This window comes from Zonotrichia leucophrys, chromosome 4 (genome assembly GCF_028769735.1).
Source record: "Zonotrichia leucophrys gambelii isolate GWCS_2022_RI chromosome 4, RI_Zleu_2.0, whole genome shotgun sequence".
Taxonomy (NCBI): Eukaryota; Metazoa; Chordata; class Aves; order Passeriformes; family Passerellidae; genus Zonotrichia; species Zonotrichia leucophrys.
The window spans coordinates 64394437-64407806 of NC_088173.1; the positions used below are offsets into that span (position 1 = coordinate 64394437).

The following is a 13370-nucleotide window of genomic DNA, read 5'->3' on the forward strand; positions in this document are numbered from 1 at the left end:
CCAGCCAGGCGAGCGCTGTTCCCCGCACCGGGAATGGGAATGGAACGGGGTCAGCCCGGGACAGAGCCCGGCGCACAGCCCGGGACAGAGCCCGGCGCCCGGCGCGGCGCTGGAAGGGTGACAGAAGGCGGTGCTGCCATGGGGAGGGAGGGCCCTGCCCTGCTGTGTTTGTGTCCCGAGGCGCTGTCCTGGGGCCCGGAGCTGCAGCAGCCGAACGCTCTCGCATTCCCGCTGCCGTCAGGGAATCTCGGCTCCATCCGAACCCCGAAACCCAGAGGGGCGGGCCCAGCACCCACCGTATGGTTGGGGGTGACCGTCACGGGCTGGCCCTGCTCGCTGTAGTGCGTCTCCGTGTAGCCCGGAGCCAGCAGCCTGCGGGGACACAGCGGGGACACAGCGGGGACCGCGGGCAGCGGCTCCAGGGCTGCCGCCACAGCAACGCACTGAGCCCCTGAGCCTGGGCCATCCACACATCCCCCGAGCCCCCTGAGCCATCCACATATCCCCCTGAGCCCCTTGAACCCCCTGAGCCACCCACACATCCCCTGAGCCATCCACACATCCCCTGGGCCCCCTGAACCAGGCTGGGCCATCCACACATCCCCTGAGCCCCCCTGAGCCATCCCCACATCCCCCGAGTCATCCCCACATCCCCTGAGCCCCTGTCACCACTGTGACCCCAAGCAGAGGCTGCCCATGGCCAGCAGGGACAGGGATGGCAGCAGGGACAGTCCAGTGTCCCTCTGTGCCTCAGCAAGCACGGGGCTGCCCAAACCAGGGTGCACAAACTGGCCTCATCCAGGCATGACACATGCCATGCCATGCCATGCCATGCCATGCCATGCCATGCCATGCCATCCCTTCCAGCTGCAGGGAAGAACCAGAGCTGAGCTCACAACTGGAGAGCACGTGGGGTGGGGAGCTGGGGGCACAGGCTGGAGTGACCCTGGGGTGACAGGAGAGAGAAGAGAAGGACATGAAGAAGATGACAAAGACAATGAAGATGAAAAAGATAAAAAAAAGACTAAAAAGATAAAAAAGACTAAGGAGAAGAAGAAGACTAAGATGATGAAGAAGATGAAAAAAAAGAAAAAAAATGAAAAAGAAGACGAAGAAGACGAAGAAGGAAAAAAGATGAAAAAAATTAAGAAGAAGAAGAAGATGAAGAAGAAGAAAAAGAAGAAAAAGAAGAAGAAGAAAAGAAAAAGAAAAAGAAAAAGAAAAAGAAAAAGAAAAAGAAAAAGAAAAAGAAAAAGAAAAAGAAAAAAAAGAAAAAAAAAGAAAAGAGAAAAAGAAGAGAAGAGAAGAAAAGAAGAAGAAGAAAGAGAGAAAAGAAGAAGAAAAAGAAGAAGAAGAAGAAGAAGAAAAAGAAGAAGAAAAGAAGAAGAAGAAAAAGAAGAAGAAAAAGAAGAAGAAGAAGAAAAGGAAGAAAGAAAGAAGAAGAAAGAAAAAGAAAAAGAAAGAAAAGAAAGAAAAGAAAGAAAGAAAAGAAAGAAAAGAAAAAAAAAAGAAAAGAAAGAAAAGAAAGAAAAAGAAAAAGAAAAAGAAAAAGAAAAAGAAAAAGAAAAAGAAAAAGAAAAAGTTTTCCTGCATTGCCCAGATCTGTGTGACCTTGCCCAGACCCAAGAGTGATGGGTATCTGCTGGCGGCTGCAGTACCCTGGGGGTGGCAGGTCATCCTGGGGGTGGCAGGTCCCTGTGGGGATGGCAGGTCCCCATGGAAGAGCAGCACCCCTGCAGGGGCTCAGCCACCCAGAGAAGGACAAAAGGGGCCAGGTTTTCCCCTGCTCTCAGTTTAGACTCATTTTTGAGTCCCCATCCCAAAAGTTAAATTCTGCAGAGAAAATAAAGCAGCACTCCCAGAATAGCCTCCACGCCTCTCCCTTCCTGCTTTCAGCCAGCCTGGCCCCAGAAATGTCACTGTGGGCACGGCTGTGGCTCCCCACAGCCTGTCCGTGGGTGCCTGGCAGCAGGGACTGCAGCCACAGCCCAGACAGCAGCCACAGCTCAGCCTGCCTCCGGCCAGGGACACTGGGTGGCTGCCAAGGCAGGGCCTGGCCAGCCTGGGGACACGGGGACATGGGGACAGGGACAGGACAGCTGGGCTGGGGACACGGGAATGGCAAATCCTCCTGCCATGGCCAGGGAATGGACTGGGATGGCTGAGCCAGGCACACCCGGGCTGGCCCCACAGCAGGGATGTGCCCTCCAGGCAGGGCAGGGAGGGCAGGGAGGGCAGGACCAACCTGCTCCACCAAGCAGTGTGAGGGAAACACCCCGGGATGCTCCTGGGGACCAAGCAGAGCTCCCAGTGCCAGGAGGAAGGTCTGAGGCCAAACCCAGCTCACTGGGCAAGGGCGTCGCTCACAGGGCTGAGGCAGCAGTTTGGGTGTCCTCACGCTGTGCCCCCACAATGTCCCCACACTGTGTCGCCACTCTGTGTGTACCCCAGGGCAGTTTGGATGTCCCCATGCTGTGTCCCCACTCTGTGTCCCCGCTCTGTGTCCCCACAGCTACTCTGGGGTCCCTTGGGTGCTGTGGACTGCCCTGGGTGCTCAGGTCCCCTTTGTGCCACAATCTCCCAGCTCACCCAGAGCTCACCCTTCTGTCCCTCTCCAGAGCCCCAGGGCTGCCCCTGTCCCCTCTGCCCCTCTCCAGAGGGCACAGTGGCACAGGGAGGGGCACAGGGGACACCCCAAGGTGGCCAGGCCTGGACCACCAGCCAGACACGAGGCCAAGCTCTGCCCATCACATTTCATCCCCCACCACCAACCCCAGTGCCCACAGCCCTCAGATGGGCAGAGGGACCCCCAGTTCCCCTTCTTGCACACCAGGAGCTGTCACTGGGGCCCTGGGGACACCGTGGGGCTTGTGCCCACCAGCAGCAAGAAGGGCTCAGCTCTGCCCTGCTCAGCGCGGGACACAAACCCACCAAGGCACAGAGAACTGGGCGGCCCCAGCCCTGGCAATGTCCCCAGCCCTGAGCAGGGCCTGGAGCAGCCTGGGCTGGTGGCAGGTGTCCCTGCCATGGCAGGGATGGCATTGCATCTTCAGGGTCCCTTCCAGTCCAAACCACTCTGGGGTTCTGGGGCTCTGTAAAATGCCACGAGGTCTCAGGCAGAGGGACAAGGAGGGCAGGACAGGACAGATAGACACAAGTCCTGTCCATGTCCCAGGGGAGGGGAATGTCCTTATCTCAGGCTGGATGAGTGTCACAGGGCACAGGGGACAGGAGCTGCTGCCGTCTGCATCCAAACTGACCCAGAGCAGGAGCCCAAAGAAGGTGACCAAGGAGGGAGGCAAAAGGAGCATTCCAGCCCAAATGGAACCAAAGTGACCCAGAGAAGGAACCCAAAGGAGGTGACCAAGGAGGCAACAGGAGCATTCCAGCCCAAATGGAGCCACACAGGGCTGTCCCTTCCCCTGCTGGCCACAACCCTGCCAGCCCAGGCGGGTCCCTGGCAGTGTCCCATGCCCCCTGCCCATTCCCAGCCCAGGTGGGTCCCTGGCAGGGTGTCCCATGCCCCCTCCTCATTCCCAGCCCCCCACTCACTGGTTCCTCTCCAGCACCAGCACCAGCTCTCTGCCCTCAGCTGTCACAGCCACCTCTGCCCGGGCAGGAGCCACCACCTGCAAGGAAAGGAGGGATGGGCTCAGACAAGGTCCCTGTGCCCAGAACCTTCCTCTGCTCCAGCTCCAGGTGCATCCCAGCCTCTCCATCCTGGAGAAGGGGATCTCCCTGAACTCCCAGCCAGCAGGGATAATGGGGGAGTCACAGGAGGAAAACGGGGGAGTCACAGGATGATAATGGGGGATTCACAGCAGGGATAACGAGATTCACAGGATGGTAACAGGGGAGTCACAGGAAGATAACAGAGGATTTACAGGAGTATCGGGAGTGAGGCAGCAGACCCCAGCTCTGCTGGCAGCTCCCCCAGGGAAAGGCAGAACAGGATGGCCCCAGGATGAGGAGCAGCAGGAGCACCCTGAGCAGGGTCTCTGTGTGCTCCATCCCAGCTCTGTTCTGCCCCACTGCAGTGGCTGATCCAGGGAAGGACCCTCAGCCCTGGGAGGGATAATGGTACCCTGTGGGGATGGAAATCACCACCAAGGCCCCCCTGGGCACTGGATGAGGGCCGTTAAAAATACCTCAGAGCAGCAGCACAGAAAGGAAACAGTGACTCAGCTTCCCCAGGATGCCGGTGCCTTTACTCATTCTTTACTCATTCCCTCTCTTCGGAGGGTGTTGGACAGGAACCCGGCTCTGGAGCCAGCCCAGCTGTGTGTGACAGGAGGGGCCAGAGCCCACAGTGCTGCCCTTCCCTGTGTCCCCAGCTCTGAGGATGCTGAAAGCATGGCCCTGCCTGCTGCCCATGGCCTGGACTGTCCCTGGGCTCTGAGGTCCCCCTCAGTCTGTCCCCGTCCATGGAGTACACAGGAAGCCCAGTGGGCTGCCAGCCCACAGGACCCCATCACTGCCATGGCCGTGGGCCTGGCCAGCTCTTCCTGGCTCTGGAAGGAAAGGGGACAGAGGAAGGAGCCGTTCCTGGCCCTGGAAGGAAAGGGGACAGAGGAAGCAGCTGTTCCTGGCTCTGGAAGGAAAGGGGACAGAGGAAGGGGCTGTCCCCACAAGGCCCCAGCTCTGGCTGCCCTTGGCATCCCATCCCTGCAGCTGGAACACAGGAACGCAGCAGGGAGGGGCAGAGCTGGGTGATTCACAGCGCGGGATGAAGCAGAGGTTAAGTCCTGATTCCCCAATTCCTGTGGAGTTGGCTGTGCTGCTGCTCCTCCAGCCCTGGCCCCCTGCCCTGGCTATGGGGGACACCAGGGGAGCCCCAGTGGAGCCTGCCCTGAGCTCAGGACAAAGGGACAAAGGGACAAAGGAACAAAGGGACAAAGGGACAAAGGGATAAAGCATTTGGGTGCAGAGCAGTGGGATGCCGCCACTGCTGCCCCCGGCTGTGGGGTCTGTACTGCCGGGGGGCTGTTCCTGCACACCCACCCCGAGGGCAGCCCCGGGCCGGGCCATCCCAGACAGTGCTCAGGCTGCTCAGGGTGCCCGTGGGGGGCTGCGGCTCCGAGGAGCCCCCGCGATGAGCTCCGGGTCCACAGGGCAGCGAGTTGCTGCTCCTGCCGGGCGGGATGGGGGGATGGAGCCGGGAGGGAGCCGGGGACGGGGATGAGGATGGAGCGGAGATGGAGCCGGGATGGGGCGATGGAGCCGGGATGGAGCCAGGATGCAGGGCTGGAGCCGGGATAGAGCTGGGAATGGGGCTGGAGCTGGGAACGGGGAAGGAGCCAGGAGAGAGCTGAGAACAGTTTGAGCCGGCAATGGGGATTGAGTTGGGAATGGGGATGGAGCCGGGATGGAGCCGGGAGCAGGGCTGGAGCAGGGATGCAGCGATGGAGCTGGGAACGGAGATGGAGCCCAGACGCAGGAATGGAGCAGGGAACAGGGCTGGCTGAGCTCCCTCCGCCTCCGCCTCCCTCTCCATGTGCCCAGCTCCAAAAAAGGCGAGCAGCCCCGGCGCTGTCAGAGCCCAAACCCGCAGCACAGGGAGGCCCGGCCCGGCCCCGGCACCTCCCGGCGGCTACCCCGGCCCGGCCCGGCCCCGAACCGAGGGGCTCCCGGTGCCCGAACCGAGCGGGGCCCGGTGCCGAACCGAGCGGGATCCTGGTGCCGAACCGAGCGGGTCCCGGCGGGCAGCGGCTCCATCCCCGCACGGCGGCGCTGGGAACGGGCGGTATTTTTGGAATACGATCTTGTACAAACATCGCTCTCTGGCCAAACATGGTCTGTACATTTTTCTCGCCGTTTCCCTCCTTTCCCCCGCCTCTTGCCCTCCCTTTTTCTCTCCCCGTCTCTGATCTCCCCAGCACCCGCTCCCTGCAGCCCTCTCCTCCTCCTCCTCCCCCCCAGGTCCCGGCCGGCTCATTCCCGGTTTAGAATTCCCCAGCAATTACTCCCTGCCTCGCCTCCAGAGCCGTTACTGGCAGAATGTTCTTTCCCAGCTGCCGTCTTAAAGGGAACGTGCATGTCCGGGTTATCCCGGCCCCGGCAGCTCCCATCCCATCCCATCTCATCCCATTATCCCATCCCATCCCATCCCATTATCCCATCCCATTATCCCATCCCATCCATCTCCCGGGGGCTGGAGAACAGACAGCTGCTGTGGGACATGTATCCCCTCCCCGGCAGGGATGCACCCCAAGCTCTCCTCCCCCCGTGCCTCAGTTTCCCCTGAGAGCTCCTGGAGGGGCAGAGGGGAGCAGGGATGGATTCTGGTTCCAGCTGGGACCGGCCCAGCTCAGCTCCTGCAGGGATCAGCACAGTGAAAGCAGGGAATGTGGGCAGCACTGTGCCAGGCAGGAGCCCAGCTCCGAGGGCAGGCAGGGTGATGGCACTGATTGAACGCTGCTCCTCGTGCCCCGGGCTGGCAGGGAGCTGCCCCAGGGCTCCTGACAGGATCTGCACACTGGGAATGATCCAGGAGCAGCCTCCTCCTGGCTCCAGCAGCTTCCAGGTTCCAATATTATCCCTGGCTCCAGCATCATTCCAAGGCCCAGCATCATCCTGGATTCCAGAACATTCCTGACACCATCCCAGGTTCCAGTATCATCCTGGATTCCAGCATCATTCCAAGGCCCAGCATCCTCCAGGGCTCCAGCATCATCCCAGGCTCCAATATCAGCCTGGGCTGCAGCAACTTATCAGGTTTCAGCATCACCCCAAGGCCCAGCATCATCCTGGATTCCAGAACATTCCAGCGTCATCCCAGGTTCCAGGACATTCCCAACTCCAGCATCTTCCTGGGCTCTGCCATTGTCTCAGGCTGCAGCATCATCCCAAACTCCAACATAATCCTGTGTTCCAGCACTGTCCTGGACTCCTGCACATTCCAAGCTCCAGCAACATCCCAAACTTCAGTATCATCCCAGGGTCCAATATCCTGAGCTCCAGCATCATCCCAGGCTCCAATATAATCCATATTTCAGCATCACCCCAGGCTCCAGCACTGTCCTGGGCTCCAGCACATTCCAAGTTCCAGCATCATCACCCTGGGCTCCAGCACATCCTCAATTCCAGTATCATTCTGGGCTCCACTGTGACCCCAGGCTCCAGCATCCTCACAGGTCCCAGCATCCTCACAGGTCCCAGCATCCTCACAGGCTCCTCCTGCTCCCCGATCTCTTTCTCCAGCCCCATAAACAGAGTGCCCAGTCCCTGCCAGGGCTGCAGGGAGCATCTCCTCTCAGCCCTGCTGCAGGTGCAGGGGGTGGCCCCTGTCCAGGCCATCCAGCTCAGCCAGTCCCCAGGGGATGGGAGGGGCTGCAATGATGGAATTGCAGCTGGGATGGCTCAGCCTGGCCAGGGCCCAGCCTGTGACCAGCCCACAGACCCTGCAGGTCCAGCTGCAGTCTGGTTTTACCTTTCACTCCATTGATGAGACAAACCCCAGTGCTCTCTGCAGAGGGCCAGGGGGTTGAGCTGCCTTTCCCCATTTCCCCACAGCTCCCAGCCCAGCCATCTGCTCAGGCTGCTCCCCCAGGCCCTGAGCTCCCAGGGAAGCCCCCAGAGCCCAGATGTGACAGGGAGGAGAGGATGGAGGCTACCAGGGGTGCTCCAGGAGGATTTGCTGATGGGATCTGCAGCTGCTGGAGCAGCTGGGCTGCACCAGGGCCTCCCCAGCTCCCTCAGAGTGCCAGCTCTGAGGCTTGAGGAACACAGCTCTGGATTGCATCACTTGGCCAACGCCAGCAGCATCCAGGAAGGAAGCTCTTACACCCACTGCTCTCTGGAAAAGCATTCCTGAGAGCCAGGAGCATCCCTGGGAATCAGGAACATCACTTGGAGTCAGGAGCATCCCTGGAAGTCAAGAACATCCAACCAGGAGCATCCCTGAGAGTCAGGAACATCCCTGGGAGTCAGGAACATCCCTGGCAGGCAAGAGCACCCCAGGGAATCAGGAACATCCCTGGGAGGCAGGAACATCCCTGAGAGTCAGGAACAATTCCTGGGAGTCAGGAACAATTCCTGGGAGTCAGGAACATCCCTGGGAATCAGGAAGCAGGGTACCCAGGCCCGGGGGTCAGGGCAGGGTTTGGGCTGGTTCAGAACAGAACTGGCAGGGTTTGCTCAGTGTGGCCACATCTGGCACAGGGAAAAGAAGGGGAAAAGAAGGGGGAAACAAGGGGGAAACAAGGGGGAAAGGGCTTCCCTGCAGGGAGCAGGGCAGGGAAGTGCCCTCGGCACCTGCAGCACATCCCAACCACTGTGGGCAGCCTGATCCTCCCCTCCCCTCCTGCTCCACACCTTGGAGAAAGCAATTCCAAAGGGAAGGGAAAGAGGCAGGGGGAGCCCCAAGGATGAGCAGGCTCTGGGCTGGGACAGGACATATTGAGATCTTCCCCAGGGCTGGATACCAGTAGGATACCCAGGGTAGAGTGCTGGATACAGCCCCATTTCCATCTCTAGGTACAGCAGCCATTCCTATCTCTGGGCACAGCCCCATTTCCATCACTGGTTATGATCTCCATTCCCATCTCTGGGTATGATCCCCATTCCCATCTCTCTGTCCATCCCCATTCCCATCTCTGGGCACAGCCCCATTCCCATCCCTGGCTCCAGCCCATTTCCGTCTCTGGAGGGCTGGAAATCCCCCCTGGCAGCCCGGGCAGCCCTTGCCCCCATCCCGGGCAGGGGCAGGAGGAGCAGTCCCGGGCAGGGATGGAGGATTCTGGAGATGCCCGGGCTGGAAGCCACCACCCCGCGGGCTGGCAAGCTGCCTCCTGGCACAGCTGGCATCCCCACAGACGCGGTTATTTCCAGGATCCCTGCTGGAGGGTGGCAGGAGACGGGGTGGGGACTGGAAGGACTAAATTGATCCTAAAAATACGAGTGTCAGCAGTACCGGGGCTGTGTCCGTCACTGCTTGGCCGTCCCCATCCCTCCCCAAAGCCTCCCCCTGCAGCTCTGCCCGGCCCCGCTCCCTCCCTGCTCCGTGTCCAGCTCCTTATTCAGCTCCTTGTCCAGCTCTTTGTTCAGCTCAGTGTCCAGCCCGGCCGGGGCTGTGGCGCAGAGGATGGCAGCAAACACGGGGACCTGCCCGACACCCCAGCTCCAAGCCCTGGAATCCCCAAAATCCCCTAAAACCCTCAAAATCCCCCGGGCACCATTTGCACCCCCAGCACCACCGGGGGCACCCATAAATAGAGGAGCAGAAATAATCCTGCCCAATAATCCTGCCCTGCCACGCGTTCCCTGTCTCAAGTGGCTTCAATTTAAATATAGACAGGGCTGGGGCTGCCACCGGAAAGGGGACATTTCTGCAAGGAGGGGACATTTCTGCAGGCCGGGGACATCTCTCCAGGCACAGCACCCACACAGGCCCTTGCAGCTCCGGCAGGAGCAGCCAGCCCAGGTTCCTTCCCCTGGGACAACCAGGGCAGACCAAACCCCCCTCCAGAGCCCGGCCGGTTCCACCTTTGGCAAGGAGGGCTCGTTTGGAGCATCTCAGGTGAGATGGCCCCGGAGGCCCCTCCCAGCAGTGCTCTCAGCCCCTCGGAGCCCTCGGAACCAGAGCTGGGAGAGGCTGGAGCTGCCTAACGAGCCCCCGGCCCCCCAGGGATGTGGGGACAGCGGGGGTGGCAGGGAGGGGGGGACAGCCCTGGCAGGAGATGCCCTCTGCTCCCTGCAGGGCCCTGCTCCCAAACGTGCAGCACTTCCTGTGGCTGCTCCTCCTGTCCCAGCCAAACCAGGAGCTCACAGATCACCTGAGCTCCTCCCTCCGAGCTCTCCAGCTCCCGTCCACTCACCCTCCAGCTCCTGGCCATCCTCCTCCTGCCCAGCACTCACTAGCACCATGTTTAATTAACGCACTGCTGCATCCTCTGCTTTACCTGTTCATCACCCGAGGGTGGTGATGGATCCTGACACTCCCCAACCTGCTGCTCATGGATCCTGAAATTCTCAAGCTTGCCATGGATCCTGAAATTCTCAACCTTGCCATGGATCCTGAATCCCACACCCTGCTCATGGATCCTGAAATCCACACCCTGCCCATGGATCCTGAATTCCACACCCTGCTCATGGATCATGAATTCCACACCCTGCCCATGGATCCTGAAATTCTCAACATGATTATGGATCCTGAAATCCACATCCTGCCCATGGATCCTGAAATCCATACCCTCCATGGATGCTGCGGCCCAAGGGCTCCGTGGTGTCCCACCAGGAAGGCTGTGGGCAGAGCAGGGAAGGAGGAAGGAGGGAGGAAGGAAGCAGGAGGAAGGAGGGGTTTGGGATCACCCTTACCTGCTCCTGCAGGCTGACAGCCCTGCGGGCACGGCCCCCCAGCAGCCAGTGGGGGGTGACCCTCTCTCCATGGGACAGGGACCCTGGGGACAGGGGAGGAGAGAGGAGAGAGCTGCTGAGCAGAGACTGAGAGAGCTGCAGCCCTGCACAGCCCCAGCACAGGGACAGAGCTGGGCACCAACACCCGGAGCCTCGTCACGGGTGTTTCAGGGGATGAACCCAGCCCCGAGCCAGTGCCACTCCCAGTGTCACCTCCTCCCCAGTGTCATCCCCTCCCCAGCCCCAGGACAGTGTCACCCCCTCCCCAGCCCAGCTCCTCACCGCTGGCTCAGCCTTAGTCCTGGAAGCCCCCAGGAGCATTGCTCCCACCCAGGCCCCAGGGGCCCAAATCCCCTAAATCTGCCCCCTGGAATCGCAGCTGCCCTGTGGGAGCTGTGGCTGCCCTGGATCCCTGCAGTGTCCCAGGCCAGGCTGGACGCTGGGAGCAGCCTGGGGCAGTGGGAGGGGTCCCTGCATGGCAGGGGTGGCACTGGGTGGGGTCTGGGGTCCCTCCCCACCCAAAGGGCTCCATGGCTCTGTGCTTGTGGGCAGGGTGGTTCCATCACCCCAATGCAGCTCTGTGGCCCAGGGCTGTGCCTGTCAGGGTTTGCTGAGCCATCCCAGCCCCCCCGGGCAGGCAGCACAAGCCATTCCTTGGCTCCAGCCAAGGCAGACAGACTTTCTAAGATTATTTTTTTCCTAAACAATGTGGCTGGATTTGACTGCAGCGCAGGGAGCAGCCACTGATGACTTAAACCCGGATGACAACAGAACAAAAAACGAAAATCTGAGGCTGCTGCAGAGAGGGGACGAGGTTGAACAAAAATGTCAAGGGTTGGGCCATCTTGCCAAGCCAAATGTTGTCAGGAGAGTTTGTGTGGAATTATCTTCCCCAGCGAGGTTATTTACTCAGAGAGTGGAATTACAGGGCTCAGGGCTCTCTGGTTTTAGAGCTTGTTTTGGTTCCCCGTGCTGAGCTCCGGGGCTTTGGCTCGAGGGAAGATGAAGTTATTGGAGAGACAAAGGAAAAACAAAGGTGGAGCTGTGGGCTGGGAATTGCTGCTGGGGCGGGGTGGGCTCGGGTCACCCCGCCCGGCCACCTTTGTCCCCCGGGAGCGCCCGGCGCTATCGCCCGAGGTATTTAATCAGTGCCATTAAATATAGCCTGGGATCAGATTCCAGGAATAGCTGCAGATAAGGGGTGGCACCATCCTAGCTTCCTTCTCCTCACCTCCTCCCAAAGTGGGAGCCAGGCCCTGCACCCCGGCCTCACATCAGCTCATTGTCCGTGGGGAAACTGAGGCACGGGAGCAGCCCCGGCAGGTTTGGTGCTCTCCCATTTCGGGGTTTGGTGCCTCCCATTCCAGAGCCAAGTAATAAATCCCTCTGTTTTCAATTCCCATCGGGAGCAGGGCAGGGAGCTGTGCCGGCCCCAGCTCTCTCCCACGGCTGGGGAGAGGATGGGACACCAAGGGCTGGGCCGGGTTTCGGCCGCGTCCCAAAAATCCCTCAGCAGGGAGATTTAGGAGATGAGATTTCAGTTACGATATTTTAAATTTCCCACTGTTTTGTTTGTAGCTTTTGCTGGGAATCTGAGAGACTCGGAGCACGAGACGGGGCCTCCGAAATGTAACTCAAATAAACCCAAAGGCAGCGCAGAAAGGGTTTCCCACACCCCCCTCCTCTGGATTTCCTGGAAAACATCGATCCCAGCCCTTTTAGGGAGCGCTGTGGGGAACGGCGCTGCTGTGGGGTTTGGGATGGCGGCACCCCGAGCTGCGGGGCTGGGGGAGCCCGGGGAGCCCCGCAGAGCCCGGCTCCCCCCGGAGCTGGCAGCTTTCCCTTCTGCTCCTTATCCAAACACGGCTCCGGCCCCACCGCCCTCCCGCTCCCCTCCCAGCTGCTCTCTTGCAGTTGCTGGAAAACTTCTCAGCAGCAGCCGAGAGCCCGGCAAAGCTGTAACAGAAAAAATGTGCTCTGGCTGGAGGAACATCAGCCCTGACTTCTTGGAATGGCTGGGGACGGAAATAGGGATGAGGAAGAGGCGACAGGGCGAGGAAGGGAAACAGGCAGTCCCTCTCCTCCTCCGGCCCCCATCTAAAAAGCGATGGGGGGAGCCCCGGGGAAAGTCTGGATTTCCTCACGGATCGAACGAGCCACGTTTCAGGGCAGGACCCGCAGGGCAGCGCAGACCCCGAACTCCTGCTCAGAGCCGCGGCTGGCACGGGATGGGTGCTCCGGGATCACCGGCAGCTCCGGGGCTGAGAGCGGCCCCGTGCCCGGTCCGGACCCTCCCCGTGTTCCGGGCGGTGTGAGCGGCCCCGTGCCCGGTGCCAGCCCGGACCCTCCCCGGATTCCAGGGAGTGAGAGCGGCCCCGGGCCCGTGCCCTGTCCCAGCCTGGGTTTTGGGCGGTGAGAGTGGCCCCGTGCCCGGTGCCCGGTGCCTTTTCCCTCCGCGGCCAGCGGGACCCGCGGGGCCGGGCCGGGAGCGCCGGGAGCGCAGCGGAGCCGCAGCGCGGGCTCTGGGGGCTCCCCGGGGGCAGCGAGGCAGCCCGGAGCCCCCATCCCATCCCATCCCATCCCTGTCCCACCCCATCCCCATCTCATCACAATCCCAATCCCATCCCCTATTCCATCCCATCTCCTATCCCATCCCACCCGATCCCCGCCGGCCCGCAGTCCCCGTTACCTGCCGGCCCCGCCCGGCCCCGCGGGGGCAGCCCCAGCAGGACCCCCAGGAGGGCGAGGCGCAGCCCCCAGCCCGAGGCCGAGCCGCGGCGGGGCCCGGGGGGGCCCGGCCCGGCCATGCCGCCGCTCCCGGGCTGTCACCGCCCCGACTCGGCGCCTCCGCCCGACCTCCTCCTCTTTATGCTGCGGGTCCCTCCCCCGCCGCCGAGCCCCGAGCGCGGCCGGCCCGGCCGGGGGGCGGCGGGGAGGGGGCGGCTTTGTTCGCCCTTATTTATTGCTGTGTTTCTTGGCCCGGCCCGGCCGCCTAATGAGAACCAGACCCGCGGCTC

The 13370-nt window shown here is 61.1% G+C and overlaps 1 protein-coding gene across 2 annotated transcripts in view; it reads right to left on the minus strand.

Annotated features, from left to right (window-relative positions):
* The window catches only part of ADAM33 (ADAM metallopeptidase domain 33), a 32018-nt gene extending 18858 nt beyond the window's left edge, over positions 1-13160 (minus strand). The window contains exons 1-4 of one of the 2 annotated variants that reach the window (XM_064711925.1): positions 13043-13160; positions 10315-10397; positions 3553-3629; positions 297-372 (exon numbers count right to left, since the gene is read on the minus strand). In XM_064711925.1, the coding sequence (XP_064567995.1) occupies positions 297-372; positions 3553-3629; positions 10315-10397; positions 13043-13160 (354 nt within the window). Of the gene's footprint in view, positions 1-296; positions 729-3552; positions 3630-10314; positions 10398-13042 lie in introns of those variants that run through there. The other variant, XM_064711926.1, reaches the window with a different exon arrangement.
* Between the last annotated feature and the right edge of the window lie 210 nt (positions 13161-13370).